This window comes from Poecilia formosa, unplaced genomic scaffold (assembly GCF_000485575.1).
Source record: "Poecilia formosa unplaced genomic scaffold, Poecilia_formosa-5.1.2 Scaffold278, whole genome shotgun sequence".
In the NCBI taxonomy this organism is placed as follows: domain Eukaryota; kingdom Metazoa; phylum Chordata; class Actinopteri; order Cyprinodontiformes; family Poeciliidae; genus Poecilia; species Poecilia formosa.
In genome coordinates this window covers 86,166-101,977 of record NW_006800217.1, presented here as the reverse complement: position 1 = coordinate 101,977, position 15,812 = coordinate 86,166, and the positions used below count along the sequence as shown (strand labels likewise).

At 38.4% G+C, this 15,812-nt stretch overlaps 1 protein-coding gene across 3 annotated transcripts; it reads right to left on the bottom strand.

The window, feature by feature from the left end:
• Positions 1–90: 90 nt before the first annotated feature.
• LOC103151311 (phosphatidylinositol 4,5-bisphosphate 3-kinase catalytic subunit gamma isoform) lies at positions 91–11,318 on the bottom strand. 3 transcript variants are annotated; one of them, XM_007571293.2, is made up of 6 exons: positions 11,058–11,318; positions 7,644–7,879; positions 6,226–7,433; positions 3,456–4,089; positions 3,261–3,326; positions 91–516 (listed from the first exon to the last, which is right to left on the bottom strand). In XM_007571293.2, exons 2-6 carry the CDS (start codon positions 7,860–7,862, stop codon positions 250–252), a joined length of 2,394 nt encoding a protein of 797 aa, XP_007571355.1. In that variant the 5' UTR covers positions 7,863–7,879; positions 11,058–11,318; the 3' UTR covers positions 91–249. The 3 variants fall into 3 exon arrangements, with proteins under 3 accessions (XP_007571355.1, XP_007571356.1, XP_007571357.1); XM_007571294.1 differs by lacking the exon at positions 11,058–11,318 and adding an exon at positions 7,993–8,015; XM_007571295.2 differs by lacking the exon at positions 91–516 and having other exon boundaries at positions 3,292–3,382.
• Between the last annotated feature and the right edge of the window lie 4,494 nt (positions 11,319–15,812).

The window sequence follows — 15,812 nt, the reverse complement described above, 5'->3', positions numbered from 1 at the left end:
AAACTAGTTGATCTCTGAAGGCTTCAGAGGTTTGTTTGGAGAACATTAGAGAACTAACAGCATCAAGAGCAAAGAACACAACAGACAAATTAGAGAAACCTGTGTTGGGGTTTAAAGCAGAATTGAAATTACACAGATGTTCAAAGCATCTTTGTAATGTATTATGATTTATATTTTGAGATGCTTTTCTGAGGATTCACACTCTCTATTTATCTTAAAGGTCAGGTTAGCAAAGAGGCATAAAAGCTTTCAGACACCACAAGAAATATTTACATAATTGGATCTCCAACCTGAGGAAGGAAGATCCGTTTTGTCTGGGTACAATCTCTTGATAATCATCGCGACTTCCTGCAGGGCCTCCACAGCCTGCACCTGCTGGGTGAAGATGTTGATCATGGCCTGGCCACATCCCAGCAGATAGGCCTCCAGAATCACTGCCATGCGTTGGCGGAAGTATGGGCACCCTGCAACCTCACTGCGCACATACCAAAAGAAGAAGTGGCCGATTCTCTTGCTCTGCAGAGAAAGAAAAGAGTAAGATCCTCAGAGAAACAGTTGTGCATGTCAAAATTGTCAATGCTGATGTATTGTATGTATGGGTGAGGGAAGAAATATGCTTTTGTTATTCCTGACAAAGTCCCATGTGAATTTCCTATGCTTCCCTGTAAATGTTTTAGTAAAAACTTCACAATCAAAAGGTTTTAAAATCTAAAAGAAATGTCGCTCACGGGAGTTTTAAACCACTACATTTTTTAACACCACAGCAGCCAGCTAGAAGACATCACAGCATCAATCCTCTACTAATCTTGCAAGAATGTTTTTACCAGCGTTGCACTGAGAAGTTCCTCATACGAGGAGTTTGAAGCTGCAGCTCAGAGGAGGAGCTGAGCCTCAAAGACAGTGCTAGGTCTACCCTGGTGCTAGCACAGCTGAATAGTTGCCATGGAAAATTAAAATATTTCTCAAACATGTACATATAAATTAAGGCAGATATGTTTTTGATGAAGGAATAACGTGACATAAAGTAAAGCTCAAAAAAGTTTATTTGCTCCTTAGGTCCAGAGTTTGATTTATTCCTTTTCATTTACGCAATAAAAATGCTCACAGAAAACATTCAGTGAGTAAACACTGCATCCTCTATTATGTGATTAACTGAGCTGCTGTCTACATGTCTATTTCATCATTCCGAGAAAGCAAACGAAATACCCAGAAATTCTATTTTGACAAAACAAAGAAAAGATCTAGTGTTAATTAAAGTCTATCTCGAAAGTTGACATCTTTTGAATAAATGTACCTAATTTAATTAACTTGCAGCACGCAAAGCAAGAAAGAAGAAAAACAATTCCAACTTGGCAAATGTTCAAAAAATAGTCTTAACATTGTGAAGGCTTTGTGATGAAAGAAATCCACATTCTGGTGTTTTGTTATGTACATCAGTATATCCTTGCCATGTAAAAGACAACATCATGATTTATGCTTTAATGAGAATTGGTAATTGTTGTACGGTTAAATATAAATTCACCTGCTGCGCCACAAAACTGCACAGTTCAGATGATGTCTGCTTCTTTTTCTCTCTTAAACCTCACAACAGCTAAAACTTAAGAAATAAATCCATGGAAATATACAGTGAAATTAACTAATCAAAATCTTGACTAGGCTTCTGACAAAGTTCTTTTGGAGCTAAACAGAATATCTCATGGAAATACATATTTTTTCAGCATAAAGTGATTGCAAAAACAAAGGGGTATAATTAGGTTCAAGAGAGCAAGTAGAACATCAGCAGGACCACGTCTATGAATAGAAGAGCTTCTGGCAGCTTGCTGCTCTGGAACAGATGCATGTGTTAACAGAATGTCTAGAAGGCAATTACTAAACAATGACTTTAGAAAAGAAATTATGTCCATTACTATGGTAAATCCATCAAGAACGTTCAAGTTCTATTATGTAAAAAGATTCTATTGTGAATAATTTTTCTCTTTTCTTGTGAGAAAGAATATTAACAATGACAGAACATTTAAGACAGCTGCTCATTTTTATTGAAGTGACTCTCGGATTTACCCCAAGGTCAGCCACTCACATGCATAGGGATGAAAAAGAAAATGGAACTCCATCTCACATTCCACATGGCTTATTCCACAGTTTTACAATTGCAGTTTATGGCAGTCCATTTAGAAAACAAACATCTGACACTATCAGGCGTTCTCACATCTGATAGTCCAGGAGACTCGGTTTGATTGGGGACCAAAATTGCATCATTTATGACATTTTCAGATGGTGTGCTCCACTTTCACACTGCACTGTGTCAGATAATCTAAACCCTTTGAAAAACCTGTTCAGCCACTCGCCTGTGGTGCCACTGCACCAAGAACTACTGAAGGAAACAACATGAAAACCTTGAAGAAGTGGCTGAGCATAACTTCCTTCTTGAAACAAAATGGAGTGGTGTCAGATTTTAGCAGTTGTAGAATTTCTCTTTTGTGAGATCATGAGCCATTTCTCCCTTTATCATTACACTGGTGTGTTTGGTTTGGTTATATTTGCCCAGAAATGTCCTCCAGTTCATTTACTGCTTATGGAACAGTCTCAGGTCCGCTTGCCATTTGCATTCATATTCACACATCCCAAAATGAGCCGGACTTTTCAGGCAAACAAACTAGAGTTTGATTACAACAGACACATGGCTGGTGTGAATGCAGCCATCTTTTTTTCTTTTTTTTTTTTTAAAAGTGGCCGTTGGCAGAAAACAATCTTTACTAAGAAATAAAGGTTTTAAAACATAGCCTTTATCTAATAAATCTAAATAATGTGTTTAACTTGGTGACGGAGTTACTGAAATAAATACATTTTTCAATAATATTCTGATTCTTATTGAATGAGTCTATATATTCAGGTGCCATAATAGTTCAGAAATTATAGTAATATTGAACAAAGCAGAAGGTCATGTGTTTGACAGATGATTTCATGTAAAATGATGTCATTAGCAAGGCAATGAGACAAAGCATAGTGAAAAATCCTGAACGGAGAGGCTAACCACAGAACCAAGGTGTAACAATGGTTCATTTGAAGCATAGACCAAAATTAAACATTAAGTCAAAATTTATTTTTCCCATCACAATATTTATCCTTGAAACTTAATACTTTAACTAAATGTTTAATTGAGTAAACAGAAAACAATTCAAAGGTGCAGCAACAATAAATCAACAAACTGTTGCACAGTTTCATTTGATATATCAAGTGAAACGAGAAGTCACATGACTCACCCGCAGAGCTCTTTGAATAAGATACCGAGCAAGAAAACTGTCGTGGTAAGGCTCCACTTTCAGGGTCTGCAAATGCAGAAAGGTTTTGGTCACTTCCTGGTTGTCATTCAGTAGATTCCACTCTAAAGAAAGCAAAGAACTGTGTTTCCATACATGTAACTATGCATTTTTTCCACATGAAGATCACGAACATACCTGTACCAGCTGTAGCAAATATTTGAGCACGTCATCATTGGGTAGACTCTCCAGTCTCCTTACTGCTAGTTTCCTGACAATCTCATCTGGGAAATCCATACTTAGCAGCTCTAGCGCCACATGTACATCCAGTTCCCCAGGATCCCAGAGTCCCAGTAGCCAGTGCACATCCTCCACCACCCTGCGATCCAGCCAGTTAATATTACGCAAGAAGTGGGGAAGGTTGGAGCCATACTGGACACTCTCCTCCCGAAACCTCTTGAGGTAATCCCTCTTGGTGTTAAAGACGGGTGATGGGGACCTCAGACTTACCCTTTCAGTCTTTGGAGGCAGAAGAAATTGCCCATGTGGAGAAAGAGAATCAGTGATGGGTGAAGTGCACTGGGTTGAGGAAGTAGATTTGTCAGGGAAAAGGTCAGAGGTTGGACTGCCAGACCCGTCATTGTGGCTGAAGGTGTTTGGGAGAACCACAGGGAAGCTGTAGCGGTCTAGAAGGAAACTGATGGCCATGGATTCATCAATATGTGGGTTTGTAGCGGAGGACAGCTTATCAGCTTGGTAGGTGATGGCTCCGTCCTCCAGGTCAGGATAGGACCACATGTGCAGGGTGTAGGGACCCTGACTCAGGACAGACCTGTAGGAATGAACAATGACATCACAGTTCACTAGTTTTTATAAACTGTGCTGTTCTCATCCATTCAAGTACATTTTGACAACAAAATAAATTCTCATTGAAACTCAGAATTTCATCTTCCCAACTACGTTCTCCTGCTCATTCTGGGTGGTGTCACTGTATTTCCAGTCTTACAGGAATGTAAAGTTGCTCCACAACATGTGTGTGGGTCAGGACTTACACATATGCCGATAAATTGACACTTTTGCCTTTCGGCTCAGCTCCTTCTTCACCTTCACAGAATGGAGCAGCACCAAAATAACTCAGAAACAGTGACTTGAGTTTGACAATCAGTTCAGAGTTAAATCGTAAAAATAAAGACTTCTGACTTGATTTTGACTCCTGACTTAAGTCCTACAAACATGTACGAACAGCAATGGCTCTTCCATAGGTCACATATGCAACGGCCAAGGCCGTTTATTTACACGTTTTTAAAAATATCCGTTTGTCAAGTTATTACTGTAAACAGAACAGGATAATGTCGCTTTGAATTAAGTGAAGAACATAATCTTTGCATCCTTTTAAATGACACTGGTGACCTGTCCAGGGTGTACCCTGCCTCTCGCCCACTGGAGATGGGGACCAACACCTGTCACGGCCCTGAAAGAATTAGCGTGCGTGTATGGGTGTGCATGTGAATGTATGTATGCGTGTGCATATCTGTGTATGCATCCCTATTAAACTGATGTTTATGGAACCTTGTTAAATCCATACCAGAAAGAATCGGGACAGTTTTGAGGGTGAGATGATGTCCAAGTGGATACTATCAAGGTGTACAGCCGAGTGTATGCCTCCTTAGATAAGCAAGATTTATCATTGTGTCTTTTAATGGTCAAAGTAAGAACACCACCGTTGTTGAATATATAAATATGAAAAACCTTCTCTAACATTCTATATTTGATTTTGTGCATGTCTTCCTTCTCATAAATGGGAAAAAGAAGTCACTCACTTGTTTAACTGGTTAAGCAAGTCAATGGCTTAAGAAGATAAAATATTGAACAAGAGTATAATCCTGAAACCTTTTTTACAGTTTATGCTGTCTCTAAAATATGTTGATTTAATAAGATTCTTTACAGTTTACAGTTGGGTTCAGCTTCATTTAAACTACTACATGCCAGTCTGTGTGTTTTCTCTGCATCAGATTTAAGGTGAGTGACAGAAATGCAACTCTGTTATGACTGAATCAGATTTAGATATTCATCGCAATGGCTGTCTAACTGGTGAGAATATCCAGATGTGGTGTAACTTTTATTTCTAAATCGCACTGGATAAGTTGGACGAAACCAACTCTGAGGTGAAGGAGTGTGGAAATAAATGTTGGTCCACTTGCTCCATTGTTTTGATAGAAAAGTATTGTAGCCCCACATTTCCCAGACTAATATATTACAGCCATGCACAGTGTGTTCAGAGTTCTCGTTATGCACAATTTAGACACTAAATTAGAACCTCTTCAGAAAGTACACCTTTTTACCTGCTCTCTTTATCATAATAAGGAAGGTGAAATCTTAAGAGTTTCCAAATGCACTGAAAAGCTGTAGCAAGGCTAATTTAAATACAATATACATAGATTAACATAGTAAATCAAGTCTGTGATTCAACAATGTTATGCCCTGAAGTGATATTTTAATAGGAAAATACTGCATACTTTAATACCTACAGAGTCTTCCTCACAAATTGCAAAACCTGCAACAGTTTTGATGTTAGTGAGTTGCAACATGCAAGTCCAAACTGACAAGGAAAATAACATTTCTGATTCATTTTGATGCCTAACACTGATGGTGGCAAGCTACTAGAGAGTAGCCACAGAGGCAAGGATGCCATACACAGGCACCACCAAGACTTATGACCACCAGCAGCAGGCACGGCGAGTGAAGTGTCTTCACAGAGGGAGACGGAGACAGGAGCAAACCAGCAACCAACTGACTGTGGCGCAAACTCCTACCACTGCAGTCACCATCATGCAGCATTTTAATGCAAAATCCAGGAAAATCCAAAGATTTATTAAGAGAAATACAATATAATGCTAAAGTTGGTGTCCACACAACTGAATTAACTCTAAAAGTTAACTAAAGTTCTAAAAAAGGTTCTAAAACTCACCGGTGATCTATGAGAAGGAGGTTGACGAAGTAAAGGATCTTTGTCTTTCCTTTCTGAGTGTCTGTATGCTTGTTGAGTGAAACCTTGGAGTCTCTGGATAATCCTGGCTTTGGGTCCTTGGTTGTTGGAGAGACGTCGCTAGCACAGGTATTAATGGTAAAGCTCAGCTTGACTCCACGAGGCAGGTCCCGGAGGAGAATGTCAAATTCCAGCCACTCGTTCCAAAGTACTTCGTCTCCAAAGAGCTTGGGAAGGGAGGATACTGAGCAGAGGACTTTGCCGCCATAAAGTATGGATGCTTCAACATAGACAGACTGAGGGGGCTTGTTTGGCAGTTGTGGAATATCAAAGCCAAGCAGTTTCACTCTGAACTTTCTGTTGCAGTCCCACAAAGAAATCATGAAGATGTCATCCAGATCTTTGCCTAGAAGACTAAGATCATCATGGGAGCTGAACTGACCACTGAAACCATCAACAAGTGGCCAGTCTACAAATCTGACAGTGTCTGCAGCAAGTTGTGAGACAGGAACAACAGAAAGGTGGAGATCCTGATTGGCTTTCAAGCACTGTCGAACCCAGAGGAAATCACAAAGACAGTTTTCACCAGACAAGAACTCCTCCCTACCTGAGACCTTCAAAACCAACTCTTCAGAAGAGTTGTATTCGACCCTTTGATCTGCCATAACCCTTCTAAAAACCTCAAGAAGAACATCTGGAGTTGCCTTCAAATCAACCTGTATGCTGAAGCTGATCTTGCTCATGTAGTGCAGGGTGAGACAAAGCTTCCTGTTTAGCCATTCTTCAAGCTCATTAGGGATGGGTGCCTGGGTAACCCAGGGCTCTGTGGCATACAGAACCTTATCCCGATTCCTCAGCTCCAGCCTTCGTGGAGATGCCAGCTTCCTGCGGGTGAATGTAAGTTCACCAAGTCTGTCTGACGCCTCATTGTCCAGATCATGTCCAATCAAGTAAGTCAAACACTCCTGTTGATTTTTCTTTTGTTCTGAATCACCGGCGACCAGAGGCTTTGCTACTATGTGCGCCACTAAACACGGAGAATCATCATGTGACCATGGGATATCTAATGTCCGGATGATCTGACAGTCATCATGGGCTTCATACCAGTCGTCCCCTCTGGCATACAACAGGATGTATTTCTCAGGATCCAATATTGCAAATGGATCAGGATGGCAGTTTTGTTCTTGTGCCTGAAAAGATGGAGACAGACATTTCAGCACTGTTCATAACACAACACCAGATGTAAGTAGCCAAAAACCATACTCAAGTAACAGTGGCACTATTTAAAGTCATGTTTACTCAAGTAAAAGCAAAAAGTAGGTGTTTGAGAAATTCCACAAGTAAGAGTAATTAAGTATTTCATAAAAAGTCTCAAAAATCAGCCACAACAGTGAATTTACCTTCATGCAAATGCGTAGCCTCAACTGGCTGATGCTGCACTGCGCAGGGAGGATGACGGTCACAGACTCAAAATCCCTGTTTACACTGTTGTCTTCATCAGGCCTAAACTCACAAATAAACTTCAGGTTGTTCTCTGAGCCACCTTGAGTTCTCATTTCAGTTGGGGAGCCCACACAATGTGGAAGAGCCGTCTGATTTGGGAAGACTGCTGCAGCCATTGCTATGCTAGAAAAGCCTGAGCAGAAACAAAAAGATATTCAAGGGTTAAAGTTAATGACAAAAGTTTTTAAAATGTTGAAAATTACATAGCAAAAAGAAAGCATAGCAATTATAAGATTCTAAGCTCACAAAAGCTGGTGCTGAGTCCATGAGAGGTTCCACCTGTATGTTAGTGAGAGACTATCTTCCTCTTTTTGTTGCTGCTTTTGAACTTCCTCATTCCTCTGCACAGAGGTAGATGCTGATAATCATTTACTGACAAAATACAGCCAACTTCCTTCTTCTCCTTTAACAACTAAAGCAAAGACTGTCAGTTTGACGGCTATTGATGCAGAACAGACATAATGAACACTACTAGTCAGTTGGGAAAAGCGGAAAATCTAAACTTCTGCAATTCAGCTTTAAATGACATGTAAACAGAACAGCAGTCCAAGATTTACTGGAATAGTAGAAAAACCTGTTTAAGCTGTTTGGCTCAGTAGTTTGTGAAGGTATGCTCTAATGGAATGTAGCTACATGTATGCTTCATTTGTTTTATTATGTTTAGTTTCATAAATGTGTTCAACCTTTTTCATTTCTAACAGACAACAATAATGGAAACAACTGTGAGCATACAACATCACCCTCATCCATTCACAACCCTGAGCAGATGATCAGGAAGCCAGACAAACAACAAAGACAGAGCAGATTAGATGGTTAAGTAAATCTAAACATCCTGTTCTGCCATCTTCAAACTTCCTTAACCAATGACTGATTTACTATGAGGTGGCTGCAGGGCTGTAGAGGTACCTATTAATATGTGTTCACTGATATTTAAGGTGAGTTTACAAATTCCATTAATGAGGTCCACATTTCCTAAAACTCCTCAACCTCACAATGTAGCACCAGAGATTGGGACATTTCATTTATCCACAAATCAGAGTTTCGTCCCTGAACATGTTTCCCAGTTTAGAGCTAATGCACATTTACCTTGTAACAAACAGTGATTGGTTAGCGTGTTTTTTCTCTTTTTTATGTGCTTTTAATTCCTGATGAAATTGATTCATCTTTTTTGCCGTGAGTTTGTAGAGTCAATTCTTGTTTGAGGAAAGCCATTTTTGGGCTCCATATATAATGAGGAATATTTTTTATTTATGAACATAGTTAGGATCATGGATGGTGTGTTACAGAAGAGGGCTGAGGGGTCAAATTGCCTGAGTAAAGACTTGTGGAAGCGTTGTGTCTAAAGATGGTAGCTTGGCAACAGAACCATTAGTTCAGCTGAACTTATAACTGCAGAAATACAAATTACACTCTGAGTGTTTCTGAATAGAACAGATTACTTATACCTGGAAACTCACATGCACCTGTAGACAACAAGTCAGAGCCTGCATGACTGTTTCCCTGGCAACACATCTGAATCCAGCCGGACATAATAGTAAGATGTATGCATAATCACAATACAACACTTTGACCCTTTTGAATTCTGCACCCACAAATTAACCAAAATATGAAAAAGCCATCTACTATGACTAATAAAAACCAAACAATATCTAGCTAGCATTCAGTTTTTATGCTCCACAAATCTGGATCAAACTCCCAGAAAACTGCAAAACAGCTGAAACACTGAGTGCCTTTAAGTCTCTACTGAAAACCCACCTGTTTAGAGTTGCTTTTGAAAAACAATCAATGACACATTAATCAACATTCTGATGTGTAATGATGGCATTTGACAATTGTTGACTGTGTGTTCTACAATTGTATATTTTTTGTGTGTCTGCTTTTATGATGTTCAGCACTTTGAAATGCCTTGTTACTGAAATGTGCTATACACGTAAACTTGACCGATTGATTAATTGATAAAAACTAGAAAACACAAAACTAATTAAATTAGACAAACAAATTGTCGCTGTGAAAAACTAAACTATAATGAAAAACCCAGAACTATTATAGCCCTGGACTGCTCCTGCATAACCAAAGCTGTCTTTGTTGAAAAAATCATTTATTCTATGTAGGAAGTCTATGAGAGGCTTGAATAATTTTATTTCAAATTGACAGCAAGGCCAATTATGGCCTTGAATGAGCAACTCCTTCTGCCTCCCAGACACTTCGCAAAGTCCACTCTGCAAAAATGATCAGTCCACTGTCACACAGGGCTCCACAGGAAGGAATCTACAGGAGGTAAAATACTTATTGTCTGTATTGAAAAGTGTGACTGTAACTAGTAAGTGTTGTGATGCGACACACAGGAAAATAATCTATTGTGTGTCATATGAACTGAATAGAAAAAAAACCTAGAAGATAAATATTCCTACTTCACTGACATTATGTATGGTCACACTAAGTGGAATGGAACCATAACAACCCCAGCTTAATCAGAGAACATGTTTCATTGAGGATCGAGTCTCATTACGCTGGTGCTGAGCCTCCTTGGGTCTAATTTAGAATCTGATTAACTGTATTCATATCCACTGAAGCGGTAAAATATGTCTCAGTGTTTCACTTTAACTCCGCGTCAGGAGATTTACACATTTGTGACAAATCATCTGAAAAGTTTCTCATTTGTTAGTGGTAATTAGTTTACTGATATGTATATCTGAAAAAAAGAATCTGTCATAAGGTGGTGTTGGTAGTGATGAGGAGAGACGCAGAGATCCAGATTATGGTGATGATGAGTTTAATGAAGAGACGAACACAGTCTTGGCTCAGGCAGCACAGCAGCAAACAAGCACGTAGCTAATACCGGTAGCAACTGACATATGGACTGAACAAAGAAATAAACTACCTCAGGACTCAACAGTACTACTGAGAGGAAACAAACTGACTCACAAGACGTTACGTTAGACAGGGACCCGACGAAGAACACAGACGACAGGTGAGACTAAAAACACACGGGGTAATCAAGGGAACGAAACAATCAACTGGGAAGACGCAGAGACAGAGACACACGAAACAGAACCACACAGAAAAACTCAAAAATAAACATACAGAAACACGGATCATGACACAGATGGCTGTTTCTTAGTCACTGGAATAAGAAACACGTAACATGATGGATCTAAACGCAGGGAGACTCAGTTGGTGCAAAGAGTCCAGCCTGTATTGGAAGCCTAATTATTCAAGTTTCTATTGGAGTTAAATGACTAATAATTATTTCATCTACAAAAATGAATGGAACTGGTAAAAATGTTGTTGAATAGTGAATTCTTTATTACCTCTTCTTTATGGAAGCCACGGGTTCGCCTCCGGCAAGACCGGCCTCCGGACCCGCCACCGTAGGTCCGCCTCTCCGTCGCCACCTGATTGACAGTTCACGACAGGCCCTGCCCGTTTAGCCTATTTTCTGGACTGAGTTATTTTGTGTTTTTCCCTGAACTCTGGCACCCCGTCCAGAGCCCAAGCGCCCACCCTGGTTGGGTTGTTTTTTTTTTGTTTTTTGTTTTTTTTAGGGTGTCTTGGAGCCGCCCTTGAGGGGGGAGAGGGGTGCTGTGAGGATTTGAGTTTTCTGTGTGTTTATTTAGGTTTCTGTCAGTTGAGTCTGTGTGTTGTCCATCTAACCCTTGATTGACCCCAGCTGTGTCTCGTTCCCCTGATTACACTCTGTGTATTTAAATCTACCTGTGTCTCTTGTTCCTGGTCATCTTTGTCTGTCTGAAGTCATCTTTATTATCAGTTGCTACCAGTGTGAGAGTTTTTGCCGTTGCTTGCCTGTGCTGCCTGGAAAACTGTAACCAGTTACTACCAACATCTGAGCTCCTTGCCTCTGCTGCCTGGATTTGTGTGTTATTTTTAATTAAACCATCATTTCTTTCACTTAAACCTGGGTTCACCTCATCTACCTCACCACAATTCTTGAAAATCTGATTGGCATACCAGATAAATGTACAGCTTTTCTTGGCACATTGAATTAGGAGGAGGCTGTAGCCAGGACTTGCTGGAGATCAAATTAAAGGGAGAAATTGTTCAGCAATCTTTGCAATTATAGAGGTAAGTAATTGGAAGCCATTAGGTGTCGCCATACCTGCCTTTGTGTCTTTCATTGCAATGTGGCTATATGAGGTATAAGTCTCTTAGGAAGTCAGAGGTATCATGGCAAACTTAGAGTAACCTAAGCAGTTCCTGTTCACACCATTATATTAAACTAATAACGGCACTTATTCCACAGGCGTCAAACACAGCTGCAAACCAAAGGCCCCAGGAGGAATCGCTGAAAAAAGTGTTGCCATTATGCTTGCAAAATCTCATACAATCGCTGAAAGGGTCCAATATTAAATCTTAAAAGAATTTATTTTTGTCTCTGAGTTTTTTCTTCCAGTGGCCACTAAGCAGGTGGGTTTTTGGTCTTGATTTAAAGGAACTTGGCGTTACTGCTGTTCTGCAGTTTTCTGGCAGTGTGTTAGGCATAGAAGCTGAATGCTGCTTCTCCATGTTTGGTTCTGGTTTTGGGGATGCAGACCAGAATCAGAATACCTGAGTGGTCTAGAAGGTTGATTCAGCAACAACAGATCCTTAATGTATTGTGGTACTATAGGCCGTTCAGTGACATAAACTTGTAAAATTTTAAAGTCCATCATCTGAGATACAGTGAGCCAGTAAAGGACTTAAGGACAGTAAACTGGAGCGATGTGCTCAGTTTTCCTGCTTTTACTTCAGATTAAAGGCTGTTTGCCTCAAGGTACATGGTGACAATGACTCTATTGTTGATGTTGAATGACCCCTACTACCAAGACAAGAAAACAAATTACTCAAGAACAGGATTAACCCCTTGAATGATCTTGATGATGAATCTTTGCGACTACTTCCAGATATACAAAGGCAATGCAGCTGAAATCTTTTGTTTCCTTCAGAAAGTCACTTTGTGTGAGTCAGTGATGAGAGATGTTTTGTGTATATTTTGGGAATGTGGACACCTTGATCAGGAGACAGATGTGCATATCACCTGCGTAATTGAATCAACACTGTACAATAGTGCAGAAGATTTGAAATACAACATATGAACTAAGGAATACATGAAGTTCTATGAAGTTCTCTGCAATTGTTTTATGTTGTAAGGCTTCAATTTATGATTCCAAGAGTTTTTAATTCCATGAATTCATGGAATACATCCACAGCTGTCACTCCAACATCTGGAGAGGACGCCAACGTCTCCTCTGATGGCTAATAGATGATGAGCACTATAGCACCATGACTGAATTATGAAAATATCTCATGTAATTGTTGAAACTGCTGAAACACAGTTCCTGTAAATCAAGGCTAAAATCACATTTGCTTAGAGCTGTCTTTAATAACTAAAAATTAATTAATTCTGGTGTGGGTCACAACTTTTGATTACTTTTTCTATTCTATTTATCCTGCAATTTATAATGCAATGTTTATTTGTTTTGTACTTTTTCTTATATTGTGTTATGCTTTTTATGATGTAAAGCAATTTGTACAGTACTGTTCCTGAAATGTGCCATATAAACAACCTTGACCTCTTCCCTCCTCAGTCTCAGCGAAGATGGCAGCCATGGATTCTCATAGAGCTCTGAGATGCAGCTTGTCTATCTGCATTTTACTAAGAAATAATTAATGACCATAATGTTTTCCTCAAATGAAAACTAAGCCACTTCTTAAGTATTTTAGATTTTATTTTTAATTAAAGCACATATAAACATCCCCAGCAGTGCTAATGCATAAATATTTTTAATCTGTTAAAGCAACTAAGAAACCATAGAGGTTTACATTTGTATAACAGTCATGACAGTTTGGATACCCATTAATAATAGCTTTACAATATGTGTCACATTTATTTTTTCTTTTTTACACAAAAGTTACATAAATTAAGACAGTTCAGTCACAACAACTGCAGATTCCTGGCATGCTTGTAAACCGCAATTTTACATTCATGGTTTGCATAAAACTATCTTGCTTGACTAAAACAACACAAAAGCAACAACACTTGCATGTGGCAAAGTTCCCAAAGAGTGTAGAAACAGAACAGGACAAAATGATGGATTAAATGCTTCACATTTACCTTGTGAATAAAATATTTCAGCACTTAAGCATTGATGTGAAAAGACATGATTTTCAGTCTCTTTGCTTTCTCTGATTTTAACAGCTCCTGATTACATGCTGAACAAAAATGTAGTTTGTATATTGTATAAAGCAGAGTGTGTGCAATATACAATATACAAAAGACGTGTGCAAAAGACATATGTCTTTCGCACACTGTGCATCATAGTGTTCCGATGCTTTCAAATTCTTTTAATAAGATGATAATAAAAAGCATACAGCTTTACCACTGGCTGTATGGACTATATGATGACCTCATGATGTGCACTGCTAATCAGCTGGCTGAAAGAAGGGTACTGCATACAACACATTTGGCTACTTCGAAATATTTCTGGTTGCATAGAAGACGGATGGCCAAAGGATAGAAACTAAGTCAGACTAAACTACTCTGTTTCTGTAAGGCTGTTTTAAAACTCCACTTTGCAAGCTATGCCCATATGTCAGTTAAGCAGCCAACTACAGGCTCTGCCAGAGAAGATAGCTAGACTAATGAATGTTGTAGTCAGTGGTTACAGGCTGTTAAGAGCAGATGGAGCACAGTAAACAATATCAATAAATAACTATGCAGTTATATGTTGCAATATATACATTCTATGTTACTTGTGTCATTTATGAAGTCTGTTTTGCAATAATGGTATGGATATCATTTTAGTTGCAATAACCAATGTTTTTTAGAAGCAGCATTAACATTATACCTAATCAATTAGATCTTTCTATATCTTTTTTAAAAATCCATCCACTTTCTCCAATTTTTTAGCTAAATACTGAGGTACGTTTACTTCCATGGTGACCCATGACAAATACTGAAAATCTTACAAGACATGAGGTAGTTGTCTTTAATTTTCTTAATCCTGGCAATGATGCCCCAATTTGAAGGACCTTCAAATTGGGTATTAATGTTGAGGTATTAATATCTTTCATCTATGTATTGTGTTGAGATGCTAACTAGCCTAGCATGGGCTAGCTTTCCAACTAAGGAAAAAGGACCATTGGTAAGATATGTATTTAACTTAATTATTATTGTGTTAACCTTATGCAATAACAATTAGGTTAAATACATATTTATTTATGATACTTTGTATAAAAATTATAATGACATAAATTAAGATGCAATTTTAAGAAATGGGAAAAATATTAAATATAATTTTCACTTATGTATAACTGACATATTTATATAATTTCACTGATTCTTGAGAATAGGGACAAAATGGGTTTTAATTTTCCCTTTTTTTATTATTTCTCAACTTTATGTATGCAAATATGACAAATAATGTTTTGGAAATGTAAAGATGCTAAGGTGCAGGCTCCCAGTTGCAACATTTTTTTTAAATACATTAAAATGAATTAATTGCACATTTAAGTGAGATTTGACAACAAAATCACTGAAAGAGTCACAAAAACTCTGATGGGGTTTACATCTGACGGAGTTGACGAAACCTCAATTTATATCATGTTATTCTGAAGGAGGCCATATTGTAGCTCATGAGGTCCATGAAATCTTTACAGTATACTAAAATTAAGCTTTTATTTCACAAAATTTCATAAAGGTTTTGTAAATTGTCAGTTATGGTGTTGACACACCATGGTTGTGACAAGCAATTTAGGAATAAACAGAAGAAAAAACTGAAGAATAACATAAGCTAACCAGAGCTAACTAGCCCTCTTAGCAAAGGAAGAGAAAGTGGTCATGGGGTCCTCAGAAGTTCTGGTACCCCCAATAATGCCTGATTTTTTTTACATTCTTTTCATGTCTGACGGTGTTGACAAAACTAGGGACAAATTTCAATGGAGTTGGAAAATATATAAAAATTATTTTTAATTCAATTTGTTGATACTTTTATAATTATTTATATTACTATGTATACTTAATTGTCATAATATATAATTTTAGTATTTCTTTAATTGTTTTAAACTAT

Bases quoted from the DNA above. Each gene is read 5' to 3' on its own strand.
- LOC103151311 (XM_007571293.2), bottom strand. From the start codon at position 7,862: ATGGCTGCAGCAGTCTTCCCAAATCAGACGGCTCTTCCACATTGTGTG. The intron at 7,434-7,643 runs GTAAATTCACTG...CCATCTTTTCAG, and splicing joins GGCTACGCATTTGCATGAAG to GCACAAGAACAAAACTGCCA. The intron at 4,090-6,225 runs GTGAGTTTTAGA...TCATTCCTACAG, and splicing joins CTCCTTCTCATAGATCACCG to GTCTGTCCTGAGTCAGGGTC.